The sequence below is a fragment of the Galleria mellonella genome, unplaced genomic scaffold (assembly GCF_026898425.1).
Source record: "Galleria mellonella isolate WM207_F2 unplaced genomic scaffold, CSIRO_AGI_GalMel_v1 utg93, whole genome shotgun sequence".
NCBI classification, from domain to species: Eukaryota; Metazoa; Arthropoda; class Insecta; order Lepidoptera; family Pyralidae; genus Galleria; species Galleria mellonella.
The window spans coordinates 3,508,802-3,522,517 of record NW_026442176.1 but is presented as its reverse complement, the minus strand read 5'-3'; the positions used below and the strand labels follow the sequence as shown (position 1 = coordinate 3,522,517).

General features: G+C 32.5%; 3 protein-coding genes across 17 annotated transcripts in view; 1 reads left to right on the top strand and 2 right to left on the bottom strand.

Annotated features, from left to right (window-relative positions):
* Nucleotides 1–4,774, bottom strand: part of LOC113517061 (patronin-like) — an 86,318-nt gene extending 81,544 nt beyond the window's left edge. For 12 of the 15 annotated variants that reach the window (XM_052902694.1, XM_052902703.1, XM_052902701.1 and 9 more), the window contains exon 1: nt 1,378–1,617. In XM_052902694.1, the coding sequence (XP_052758654.1) occupies nt 1,378–1,500 (123 nt within the window). In that variant the 5' untranslated portion in view covers nt 1,501–1,617. Of the gene's footprint in view, nt 1–1,377; nt 1,618–4,264 lie in introns of those variants that run through there. The other 3 variants (XM_052902707.1, XM_052902702.1, XM_052902698.1) reach the window with 2 other exon arrangements.
* Nucleotides 4,775–7,352: 2,578 nt separating this feature from the next.
* On the top strand, nt 7,353–13,571 carry LOC113516741 (serine/arginine-rich splicing factor 4). The gene is made up of 5 exons (XM_026901208.3): nt 7,353–8,007; nt 8,881–9,212; nt 10,436–10,511; nt 13,243–13,314; nt 13,495–13,571. Exons 1-4 carry the CDS (start codon nt 7,617–7,619, stop codon nt 13,251–13,253), a joined length of 810 nt encoding a protein of 269 aa, XP_026757009.2. The 5' UTR covers nt 7,353–7,616; the 3' UTR covers nt 13,254–13,314; nt 13,495–13,571.
* On the bottom strand, nt 11,186–11,771 carry LOC113516743 (mitochondrial import inner membrane translocase subunit Tim13-like). The gene has a single exon (XM_026901209.3). The coding sequence runs from the start codon at nt 11,600–11,602 to the stop codon at nt 11,330–11,332; it is 273 nt and encodes a 90-aa protein (XP_026757010.1). The 5' UTR covers nt 11,603–11,771; the 3' UTR covers nt 11,186–11,329.
* Nucleotides 13,572–13,716: the final 145 nt, after the last annotated feature.

The window sequence follows — 13,716 nt, the reverse complement described above, 5'->3', positions numbered from 1 at the left end:
CCACACTAGAGCGCGCTCCTTTCGCGGCTGATGGGCAACGAGCCGTGCTCCTCTCCGATACAGACACGGTCTGATGACCTAACCTTGTATCTATCCCGCATATTTCTAACGTACCGGGATGATATCACCGTGGAAAGAAATATCGTATGCCATGTGAGGCGTGAGGCCAAGGCCGGAATTTCGATCGATCGATGCTAATAACAGCGGAATAGTAAAAAGGAAAGTTAGGTTAATGACCCTATGTGGACGGCTACACTGATGTATTCATTCGTGTTTTTTTTAGCAAATGGAACGTGAGATACTTAGATAAATTATTACAACATTTTAAGCGACTTCCCAAAGGAGATTCTCAGTCTGTTTGTATTCTTTGCGGTTATCTTATACAAAATTAGCGATATTTTACAATGAACACATACGTTCATATTAATTTAGTGACGATTGAAGCCACAATTTTTCTTTGGAGATAAAAAAAGCTGTTTGTTATGAAGCTAAAGCTTTCCATGAACACACGATTACAAGTTCTATATTCAAATATTTTCAATCTAAAAAAGGATTTACGAAACATTTCGTTGATCACCGATATAATTTGTAAGCAGTCTATTTTTCGCTAAGTAGAATGTACCAACTTGTTCGATTTTACCATCACATAGTCACCCGCCACTTGCTAATTCTTAGATTGCTTACTTTAGATATTTAAGTTTTCTATTTGAGAATAAGAAAGTACTTTCAACGGCGGCGCTATTTGCGAAAATTAATAACATGTCACGGGCTTGCTGAAAGAAATCTGCACGACTTTCTAAAACCTTTGTATTAGCCCCGAGGTAGGCAGTTAATGTCCAATAAAGTGCCACTTAGTATTTAGCTTTGGTTGTAATCTTATTTTATGTGGACAATCATTCAGTCAACTTCAAAAATACAGTTTTTAATTTGACTGTACGTTTTTCATATGTAACAGTATTCTAATTTGAAACATATATTACCATTTTTTAAATACTTCCGTATTGCACTCATAATTGTACAGAAACTATGAGTAAATAAGATAACATCAATCTTGACAAATGTTTCATTATTCTGTTTGTACTGATTTCATTTGTAAATCAATAATTTTAATCTATCTTCAGAAGTACTAGTAAACCTCATTCTATAATTGATACAGGTATGTATCATATAATAGAATGAGTTTGAACCACTTCATTATGATAATATTATTACAAGAACCAGTCAAACAAATCGCGTCACCGCATCGATTTACGATTTATAACGGGCACACCTTACGATAAAGTCATCGGTAAACAAGTCATTACCGTTGACATACCGAGCGCATAGCGTTATCATGCTTGTAGACGGCCAGGTGCCTGAGGATAAGCTTCTGCTTACCGATACGGCGACAGATGTGGTAGGCACCACGCCCGCTTCCCCCATTTCGTGTTGGCCTTCCGGGACGCTGAGGAAGCGGCGAAGCGTGCCGTATCCAGACGCAGAGGCGACCATCGCTACCATAGTTAGTTCACAACACTACACAGTATCCACTGGGGCTGGTATCATCACTAGCGCGGGCGTGCTCGGTACGAATAGTGCTATGCGCGCGCGGCGTGCTGCGCGCCTCACGCGTTCAAACTGCCCGAGAAGCGGCGAACAGGCCCCGCGGCCCCCTACCAAGATCCGTACAAACCTAACACAAACTTAGAACTTGAGATAAGCTTGTTAGTTCTGTATTTCCGCGGCGGCTTCGTAGTCCTTTTACGCGGCAATGCCATTACGATTTACCCATGTAGTTAAATAAAAAATATCTGTTAAAAAATAACTGCAAACTGACAATAAACATAAAACACAATTTTATTATTTTTATAACTTAGAAACATCCAAGAATGATTCACATTGTGACATTAATTAATCTTATTTTTGGTCATGAATGTCATGATGGTGTAGTGAATAAATTATTTCCATTTCAAAATAAATAAACTAAAATAAATAAGATATATTTAAACACCTACATCAATACTAACCATAATTCGTATAAATGTAAAAATGTTTCAGGTTTTGTTTCACTATACTAAATTGTTTATTGGAAAAAAGAGGACAAAACACTAACAAAATAATATTTATTACTGGAGCTCAAAAAAATGTAAAAATAACTATTTACAAATCTCCAACAAAATCTATCAAATAAGAATCAAAGGATCTCTTTATATCTACTTTTAATAACATCTGCCCTGGTAACCATATACAAAAACAAAAGAGCACTTAATTATGGGACAATACAATAAACTTGGTGTTAACTAGACAATAAAATAAACAAGTAACTAGACTTGTTTATTTTATAAATCATTATTGATAATTTATTAACCATTTATTCCAAAGAAAAAAGAACCTCAACTTGAGAGATCCCTCACATGATCTACATCTAGATGACAGGACTATTACTTATCATTATTAAGTGTTTAGGGTTATTTTCCAGAGACGGCCTGGCTCTTAAAAAGAGGTGATATACCTATATTTGTCACTACAAGACCCCCATAGACCACCGTCTAAAGGAATAGTTTGATAATAATGATTAGACATGATGACGATGAAGACTCATGCCGGCTTACAAAATGTTTTTATAGTGAAATATTTATTGGGAAACACCATAGTTTATTTCAACTGAAAATAATAATAATAACTTATATTAAAAAATAAATTAATAATAAAGTAGCACACTTTACACAATTAAATAATACTGAAAATTACAATTTAATTTAAAACAATTTTGATTACTTTTTTTTATATCAAATCTTATTAAGTAACAAACACCAAAGTCAATATTGTACTTTACTCATTTCATCAATAGCCTTCTATACAAGTCACACTCAACCAGCTAAATAGCCTCCAAGAAGCCTAATGACTTTATAAAACCCCTAGAAATGTTTCACTATAATGACACACAGCAAAAGAACTAAGAATATCAAATTTATTTGTCTCATAAGGCAAGACTGCATTTTGGTAGGAATTATTAGTAACAAGATTCAACATAAAAAATCTACTTCAATTATGACAAACCAGTTATTTTAATTTAAACTGAATCAATTTTGATAAAATTCCTATGGATCAATCCATCCTTTCAGATAAAAAAGACTTTTCAGGGTCGGTTTACAGTTGACAGAGTTATAAGGTAGCAAATATTTAAAAAAATCATACAGCCAAATTAAGAATCTTCTTCTTTTTAAATCAGTTGAAAACAGAAATAACTTCATTAAATTATAGTGGAATCAATATAATAATGTGTAAAATAAACAATGAGTATTTTTGTGTTATTTTCTTTAAAGGATAAACATAAAATCAGATTTTTCTCGCTTTGGAGCTCTATAAAAGTAAATATTTCATAAGGCATTCATTGCTGAAAAAGTTTAACATCATCTGACCTATAATAGATAAATAGGTTTCAAACAAACTTACACTATCTATATCCTATAATACTATTAATGAAACAGTATTTTTATTTAAAAATTAATTTTATAAATAAAATAATGGAAATTGATTCTTTTGATATCTTAATTACAAGATATAAAAGGAATTTAATAAACCTACATGGATATGCTCTTTAATCTTTTAATTATGTAAATAAAATAATATGACACTAGAGATCAGAGATATTGGATTATCACTTTTTCTTTTGATAATATTATATTAAATATAGGAGACAAAAATTACAGTTACAATTTACCCTTTGTGTTATGACTTGATATAGACAAATTTACATTAAAATAATTAGGTTCAAATTTATTTTTGAGTCTAATAATTAAACAAACCAAAGTGGTTGATTAATGTTTAATGGTAAACTTGTTGAATATGAAAGAGAAAAAAAAATAATTAGACAATCAAATACTCATTATAAATAGGCATAGACAAAAGAGACCACCACAATCAAATCTGATATGACATATAAGGACCATAACAATGTTCTAATACAAATAATTTATTCAACAACAGTGTGGGCTGAGGCCAACATCGCCCACTGCCTACCTTGGCTTGTTTAATATCTTTCAAATGACTGTTTCATGTTATCTATATAATAATTCTGAACCACAAATGTCATTTAGGCAATAACTAAAACTGATAATTTGCAAAATAACAATTATAATTTCTGCATTAAAAAGTAAACAAATGGTAAAGGAGATAACATGAAAATTAAAGGTACAAGGCGTATCAATAGAAAAAATGCCAATTTCACATTTGTTTGAATTGCCTTGGTGCTCAACAACCGGCAATTAAGTGTTGAACTCACCTGTTTAGTCTCTGCAAAGTCCGCGGCCTCCATATTGGCATGTGATCGCTCCTGCCTCTCCATAACTTCGAAAACATCAGAATCGTCTGAAGCGAGGTGTTGTAAATGTGTACAATACAAGCTTAAACATAACAACCGCGATGGACTCCACAATTTCCAACGAAACAATGTCAGTCAGTGGTCCCACCAACCCGTTTAACACCAAGTCCGTTACGCCCAAGAAAATGTAATGAAATAAACGAGTTCACAGTAATAGACACATTCTGTATATTTTGATAAAGAAATAAAGTAATAAACTTGATTTACTTAGCTAAGATTCGAAAAACACAGTTTATCACCATCTTAAAAATTTCACACATTCCGTCATCGAGGCCGACTGACGGTCGCTGCCCTAAGTAACGTTCCTACATACGCAGTGGTCATTAATGGCATTAATATAGAAATTAGTCTTTTTTCTTTGTATATAAATAGCACGCAAATTTTATGAAATTTTAATATATTTTGAACAGTAATAAAATTTTTTAAGAATATAATCAAAGACTTTTACATAAATATCCTAAATGTATGTATCTAATCTAATCTAGTGATAACATAAAATTAAACATAATGACACTTATTTTAGTTCTTCGACTTTAAAACTTAATATCTTTGCTTGGAAGAGATTGGGAGTTGTTAGCTTCCATTGCTAGAAATATACTCTGTCAGGTGAATTTCTACATGATCCTCTCTCTAGAATCCTTCGTAGTTAATTCTTATTGAATTCCTACTATTAGGCTAAGTGATCTGCCTTCGTCCTAGTAGTTTTATTCTCCATTGATGCTCTCTATGGTATGCCGTTAGCATATGCGGGTGCACTATTCTATCTTTATCCGTATTTTTTTTATACAACTATAATGGCATACAAGCATACGACCCGTCTAATGGCAAATCGAGTTCCCGTATCCTATGGACGCCTGTAATATCAAGGATGCCACGCGCGCATTGCCGACCCTTAAGAGACTTTTTGAAGAACTTCTTCATCTTTGCTTTTATTTTTGCTTACTACTTTTGTCACTATAACATATAAGTACGAGGTCTGTCCGGAAAGTTCGTATAAAAGTGTTCTGGAATGCGAGAAAGAGGAGTGGGGAGGCCAGGTAAGCGCAGGACCCCTTCCTTATGTCCCTAACAATGCTTCAGTTCTGGTCTGACCGCCGTGCGGTGCGAACTGGCTTGTCACGCCATCTGTGAAGTTACCTCTTAACGAAACCCCGTCGGCATGGAGCCCGCTTCCGTTGAAGAGCAGCGCGTCGTAATCAAGTTTCTCTCGAAACTCGGCAAGAATGGCCGTGAAATTTTTGCCGATCTCAGAACAGTTTATGGGGATGATGCTGTGAAGGAACCAACCATCCACAAGTGGCTAAAAAGATTCAGAGAGGGCCGAGAAAGCGTTCAAGATGACCCACGTTCAGGACGTCCTTCCACTTCACATTCCGACGAAAACGTGGAAAGAATTCGAACTTGTGTTAATGGGGACCGTCGTTTAACGGTCAGACAGGTGGCTGAAGAGCTTAATTTGGGCAAAACCGTGGTCCACGAAATTCTAAGAAACGAACTTCAAATGAAAAAAATTTGCGCCAAGATCGTTCCGTGAGTTTTTGAGTAAAAATTCCATTACGGTGACCGAACACCCCCCTATTCGCCGGATTTGGCCCCGTGTGACTTCTTCTTGTTCCCAAAAACCAAATTGGTACTTCGGGGGCGGCATTTGGGGGACATAAATGAGATAAAAAAAGCTACGACGGGGCAGCTGAGAAACCTACAACCAGAGGACTTTCAAGGAGCCTTCTCACAGTGGAAACGGCGTTGGCACAAGTGCATTATGTCACAGGGGGAGTACTTTGAAGGGGATAAAATTGATTTACCTGAATAATTGTAAAATAAAATTTTTAAAAAACATTTATACGTACTTTCCGGACAAACCTCGTATACTTCGATATACCTAAGAACAATGAAGTATACAGTTTTATTTTAGAGCTTAGTTCATTTCTGTTAAAAATGTATCTTAATAGAATGTACAATAATTAAAATCGTTATTTATTAGCTTTTAATTGTCATCTATCTCACTGTATACTATCACAATGAATAAACTCGTGGACTTAAAACAGCAGTGACGAACATTTAATGCCAGTAGGCTATTCAAACCTCACTCTTACTAACCTTTACAATTCAATACCCTAATTTTCAATCATATCAATTATATTTTTTTAGAATAACATTGAAACTTCATGTGAATTTTACAAAAATTACACCCTTGCTGCCCCTAAAATCTTTTACTTTAGGCACCACCGTGTTCAGCCTGCTAATAAACCCATTACTATAAAGCACAATACGCGTATAACTATTTCTCTTGCTGTATATCTTATTTTCATCATCATCATCATATCAGCGTTTAACTGTCCACTGCTGAACTTAAACCTCCCTTTTCCCTTTTTCTTTCTTTTCTTCCTCCAAACCGGATTGGCAACCGCAGTTAGGTTTTAGAGATATTTTAGGAGGAATATATATTTGTTGTGTTGTATATCTAAAAGCCTGATGTGAAACATTTATGATTTCATGATTGTGTTTCAATTTGAAATATGAGATGTGGCACAAAAATTACAGGGTAGAGAGGTATAACATTGTTGTTCTCAGTAATTCAGCCCATGAGGAGTATTGTGGGTATCATAATGTATTCTGTAATGATCATGATTCATGTGTATAGGCGATGGTGACTACCATAGGTTAAGGATAGTACTTGAGATTTGATTTTTTTAATGGGTGTTAATGGAATGGTAACCCCACTACTTGTGACCACCATCACCACTTTCCATCAAATACCACTATAGCACATACACACGTTTTGTCTTCTTAAGTACTATAAAAAGTAAATAAAATTGTTTGAACGAAGAGTACTATCCTTAAACTATGCCTACGGTAGATGAAAATATATTGACCGAAAATATTTTTCCAGAGATGTGAAATATGTAAAACATAACTGAACTCGTCTATGAATGAATGAATGAAATCAACAAACGAATGAATGAATATGATCGAGTGTTGACATTGATCGATCTATCTATCCATAGTCTGTGATCTATTTTATTAATGATGATTGATTAAATTTTTTTTCTAATATTGCAGAAAATAACTGTTAATAAAATATATATTTGAATAATAGGTAGTCATTTGTAATTAAATATCATTAAGCTTAATCTTTACATTATGTAATATATAAGTTCCATAGATTCAAAGCGATGTGTTAAATTGTAAATAAGTTCAGACCAGAATTTATTGAGTGAAACAAGCAAAAAAGTTTTAATGAAAAACAAAAATGCCCCGTGAAAGAAGTCGTTATCGCGATCGGCGCAGTTCATCATGCAGTTCAGATTCATCCCACGAACGGAAGAAATCAAAAAGTAAATACAAGAGACGATCTCGATCCCGAGACCGGTCAGAGTCTAGTAACAATAGGCGGAAACGTTCGAGTTCTAGATCTAAACGTAAAAGAAGAAGTTATTCTAGGAGTTTGTCAAGGGACAGGTATGATTCGAAGTTGAGGAAAAGATCTACTTCACGTTCAAGAACGAAACGCTCAAGACGGTCGACGTCCAGAGATCGTTCACGATCAAAATCCAGTACTAGAAGTAGATCTAAATACAACAAAAGTAAAAAGTCAAAAAGGTCGCGGTCCTCCAGCAGTCGCTCTAGCTCTTTCGATATTGGTAAATAATTTTTAGTTACTAATATGTATGTTCGGCAGTGGACAGGTTGATGTGAGGATGAATCACAACAAATATATCTAACCTCTCCATATTATCAATCACCTTAAATAAAATAACTGCTATTTTTGCACTAATTTTATTTATTTTCATTTAAAACAGAATAAGAATAAACTTTATTCAAATATAAACTTTTTTACAAGCTCTTTTAAATGTTATTTTTTTTACAACTCTTCTATGCAGTTTGAAAATGTTATTTGCTAAGAAAAACTGAAATAAATTTAATAGTTATCCTTTTCTACTTCATATAATAATTTCTAATAAAACAACTTTTATACACTAATTATTCACCTACAATAAGCCTCTCTTATTGCCATCTATTGTATTTAGTCCTCTTTGTATGTCATCTTTCACATTCTTTTCATACAGATTATAGTGTTGAATGAAAGTTATGAATATAAAAAATTAACTCAATTTATTTTAATGTTCAATGTGTAATAATAGTTATGGCTGCAGTAAATACTAGTTATATACTATTTATGTATTTTACTTATAATTAAATAAGCTATTATGGTGATAAGTAAGATAATATGCCTAAAAATATGTTTTAATTTAGTTTAGTATTTGTGGTTACAAATATTGACATTTCTAGGTATATTTTAAAAAGCAATAGTACTTGATCTTGCAGATACATATGCATTGTCAATTAATAATATCAATAAAAATGTATTATTAATTAAAAAAACTTTATAAATATGACACTCTGAATAATATATTTGTACTAATATGTGCAGGAAATAAATATAGAGAATCCATTATTATTATTAACAATGTAGTACACAAAATTTCCATTATAAAATTATTGTTATTTTACAGAGAGTATCTCACAGTCAAGAAAAGTAAATCATGATGACACGGATGTTAAAATTGAAAAAGCAATCAAGGCAGCCGAGGCTGCTGGCCTCACTATGACTAAGATACCAACATATGAATACAAAGAGGTTGCAGTTAAAGAGGATATGCCAACAATTCAAGATAGAAATTTGTTGGCAGAACTCAATAGTGATTCTTTTGTTCAAAAGTCCTTTACTTCATCAAGGAATAAAAAACATTCTCAGAATATTGTTATTGATTTAAATTCACAGACTGTAACTGTACCTGAATCAGATGTCAAAGTACAAAAAGATGATTCTATCATAAATTTTGATGTAAGTAATAAAAAATTGTCTAACCAAACACAATACTCCACATTTTTATACCTACAAATAAACAGACATGACTTAACCATAGACATCCATACCATAGATTAATTTTAGAAAGAGATCTACTAAGTGCAACATTGTTTTGACACAAAACTTTTCCATCTGTATATACTTCACACCTGGAATTTATTTATATTCTCCATTAAAGTGCAATTTTAGACTTTCCCTATCCCTGGTATGATGTGTTGAAAGGTTCTTACCTTCCTTACCCAAGAGATTAGTGAGTTTTGCAGATCCACATACATAATGAACACCTGACTTTTCATTTTGAGGTCATTAACCCACAAATGGTGTTAGATAATTATGTACTTATCTACTTTATACTTATCATGTTAACATGCCTCTGTCATACTTTTGATTGATACCTGCAAATTACTGGACAATTTACATGTCTATCATTTAATTGTGGAAGTTCTAATATTTTACGTGTATAACTTTGAATGGCAAACAAGCTCTACATAAGCTTGTTTGCCATTCAAATAGTAATTACTAAAGATATTAACAGTACTATGGATTTCACACTGTGACATCCATAGTATCTTTAATTACCACTAATGATGACTAAGGTATTATGCCTCTGTATCCTGCAACTTCACTATTATATCCCACCCTTCAGTTGTGTGCTCTCTATGTAGAATAGGCTACTTTTTTCTTTTTCCTGGGTGTCGTAAGAGCCGACTGAAGGAATTTAATGGTTGAGGGAAGGGTAGCAGCGTCCCTCTTAAACTAATTCACTAAATCCTTAGGCTTTAACAGTTAGCTGTTCTCAACCCATTTGCCAATTGTAACAACTATTGGTAGAAACCCCTAATAAGGAGCCTATGTTCGGCAATGAACAGTTAACTGCTAATGATTAACCACCCTTCAAATCAAAAACAGCCATGCAAACATAACTGCTAGACAAATACAAGTAGGATAACTTCTGTACAAAGTATACATCTATAACAACAAAATACTAATTTACTTACAATATAATTTAGAGTAGTAAATACTAGTGAAAAAAATTCACTTTTATCCTCCAGGATGGAAAATTGGTAGACAAGTGGATTTGTCTGTTATTTTTATATATTTCTAAAACATCATGACCTTACCCTTTATCATAATTTAGTCTTAACTCGGTATATGTAATAATATTCAGTTAATTTTTATATACTTTAATACTGTTTCAGGAGATGCCAAGTGAGGAAGAACTAAAAGAAATGTGGATAAAGAAACTTTATCTGTACAGGAAAAAAATGCTAAGGGGTGATATATGAAATAAATTTAGTTCATACATTTTTCAATACTTTTATTGCAATTAACAGTTTGAAAGGGATTTTTTTAATAGGTGAAAATGGAATGGTAACCCTGCCTGCACTATCGGTATACACCAACGGGGCACCAGTGCAAGATGATAGTTAAGAATGAATGCAAATCAGTTGGCCCACCATGATGAATTCAATAAGAATCAATCATGATTTCTAGAGGGAACTGCGTGGAGATCAACCTGAGAGGGTATATTGCTAGCAATGGGGCTATTAGACCTCATTAGTAACAATCCCTTTCCCCTCTGAAAGGGAATTTGATAGTTTGTCCAATAAAAGGAATAGATAAGAGCCATATGAAAGTATTGAGCAAGTAGATATCAATTTTTTAGATCGTCAAATAAAAAATGTCTAACCATTGAGTTACTTTATTATTCATCATCATCATATGAGCTGTTATCTGTTTACTGCTGAACATAGGCTTTTCCATAGACTGCCGTAAAAAACTCCTGAGCCACCTACATCGACTGACTTCCTGCAAGTTATTATTATCCTATACTAATGAAAGAAAGACTTAATATACTTCCCTTTATACACTTACATAAGAGTTTGGAGTTTTTCAATTTGAAATTATGTGAGTGACCATAAATTTTTATGGCATAACAAAAACGGTAACAACCTAAAATAATTTTATTGAACACATGAACATAACAACATACAGCCGCAACTCACAATTTGATACATGCTCTGGATCTACAAAGTTCTATATGTACAGTACTGCAATGACTCGAGATACTTTTCATGTAACTAAGGCTGTCCTCACATATTATTTCTTTCACGTTGGATACGACTACTATATGTTCGTGACACCAAATTCCATGCGTCCATATATCTGTCCATGCACATCGCAATACATTTCTGTTCAGAATTATCTAATGCTGTACCAGGCTTATTGATACACTTCTTGAAACATTTCTCTGACATTTTTGTGAGAAGTTCTTGCGCGTTCGCAATGGCAATTTGTTGTTTCACTTGATCCATCAACTCTTCTTTCTGCGCTCCACTCAAAGAACCCGTGGATAATGTGTCCATTTTAACAGTATATTTTACTTTAAGCGGATAACAAAATGATAAAACTTTCCGATGTAACAGAATAACCTCAAAAGTAACCTAAAACAGTCATACAAATGACAAAATAGTAATGACTTACTCTGTGGAAAAGAGCCCAACAATTGTGATTGGTTCAAAGTTTATTTGTTATAAATTTTGTCGTTTCTTCCAGCGGCAAAGGACCGACATGCTATACAGACATACTTTTCTGTATTTAGTAAAGTTATATATATCATATATATTTCATAACACGTAATTCTTATTCGAAACAAATATTTATTTGTATTGAAAATTCTCATTACACTAAATGATATAAACAACATTTGTTTGTTTCATTATTATTATATGAATTGATAATGATTATAATCGTAATAATTGATTAAAATTTCGTCTAGTATAAACAGTTTTATTTTCAAGTAATTATCATTAATATCACTACATAATCGTTAAATTTATCAAAGTCAACGATTATCAATATGGACGCATGGACAAGAAATATTAATCGGACTGGATGTCATTTTGACAGATATAGCTATCATAATAATATAATTTGACAATAACTGTCTCCTTAATTTTCAATTACAATAAAATTGTTTATTGGTTTCAAATATTGTTTCTGTGATTTGTTTTACACTTTAAATCAAAGTTTTGGTATACATATTCCATCAAGCATTATTTAGTGTATGTCTAATTGATTTCTTGGTCTTATTAATAAAAATGGATGAAGTTGAAGAGTTAGCTAGTCATTTGAGTCATGACGACCTAATCGAAATAACAAAGTCTTCGCTTTGTACATTAATAAATTCAGATTCGTTACTTTCCGATCTGCCACCCGATATCATTCTTGAAGAAGTGTATGCACAGGCATGTATATCTTTTATAATCCTGACTAATATCATAGATAATATACATATATACAACACTGTCATGCCTGTCTCCCATCATGAATTTGATGTAGTTTTTAAAGGTCTAACACTGTATATGTTTGTTACCTCTTGGGATCTGGCCAGCTCAAGCAGTTGTCTGATTAGTACTTTCTGAACTAGAATCATAAGTTTACTTACATGAAAGTTGTTTTTATTTATCAAATTTAGTATGTATATTTTTTTTGTTAGAATTAAAATCATTGATCAAAACAAACAAATCATTGATCTGAACACAAGATACGTCTGTTTATGTCCAATAAAGGTATAAAGAAGAAATTTATTGTTATTAATATAATTTAGAAAGTTTCTGTGATAATTTCAGTAACTCTTACCTTTTCAACTGGCTTAAAAAATGGTGGTCCTCAATTTGGTTGTATTTATGGTACCTCATAACCCTGTCACTCATAAACTGTTTTGGGAAATTCTTTTTTTGTCTGAAAAGATATACTTTCAGCAATACCATTAGCAATTTTATCAAAATTAGTTATGTAGTTGAGTTTTCAAATAGATATAACTTGTTTTACCACAATTGAAGTCAATTAATTTTGTGGAACAAAATTATAAATTGAAATAGATTGTATACAAAAATTAAGCTACTTTTCATCAATGTTATTAGACTTATTCTTGTTACACCTGGTGTGCCTCTCTTAGAACACATTTCTAAGCTGTATTTTTAAATATTTTTTGTGCTTGCAGATAGCTGTTGAAGTTGGACAATCAATAACAATTTTTATATCAAGAGATGATGAACCAGTTTTAAAAGTTATAGTAAGTTCATAAATTTCTAGATTTCGGTTTTAAAAGTGTTTATAATTATTAATATTTTAGTTAATTCTTACTTTATATTTCATATAAGTATAGAACTACCTTTATCTTTGCTACTGACTATACATTAGATAAATTCTTTGTGCTTCTGGAAACCAGTAATTTTGACTTAATTGTCAACAGGTTCCACAAAATACAACAGTGAGTGATCTAAAGAAAGCAATTGCTCGTCATTTTGAAATATATCAGAAGAGGATAGGAAACAAAGTGAAAATATCATGGAAGTACATTTGGAAGACATATGACCTTAGCTTTGATGGGTTAATCTTAGATAACGATTGTAGTTCTATAGAGAACTATGGTGTGACCAATAAAGTAACATTAGCATTTAAGAAAAGGAGAAAG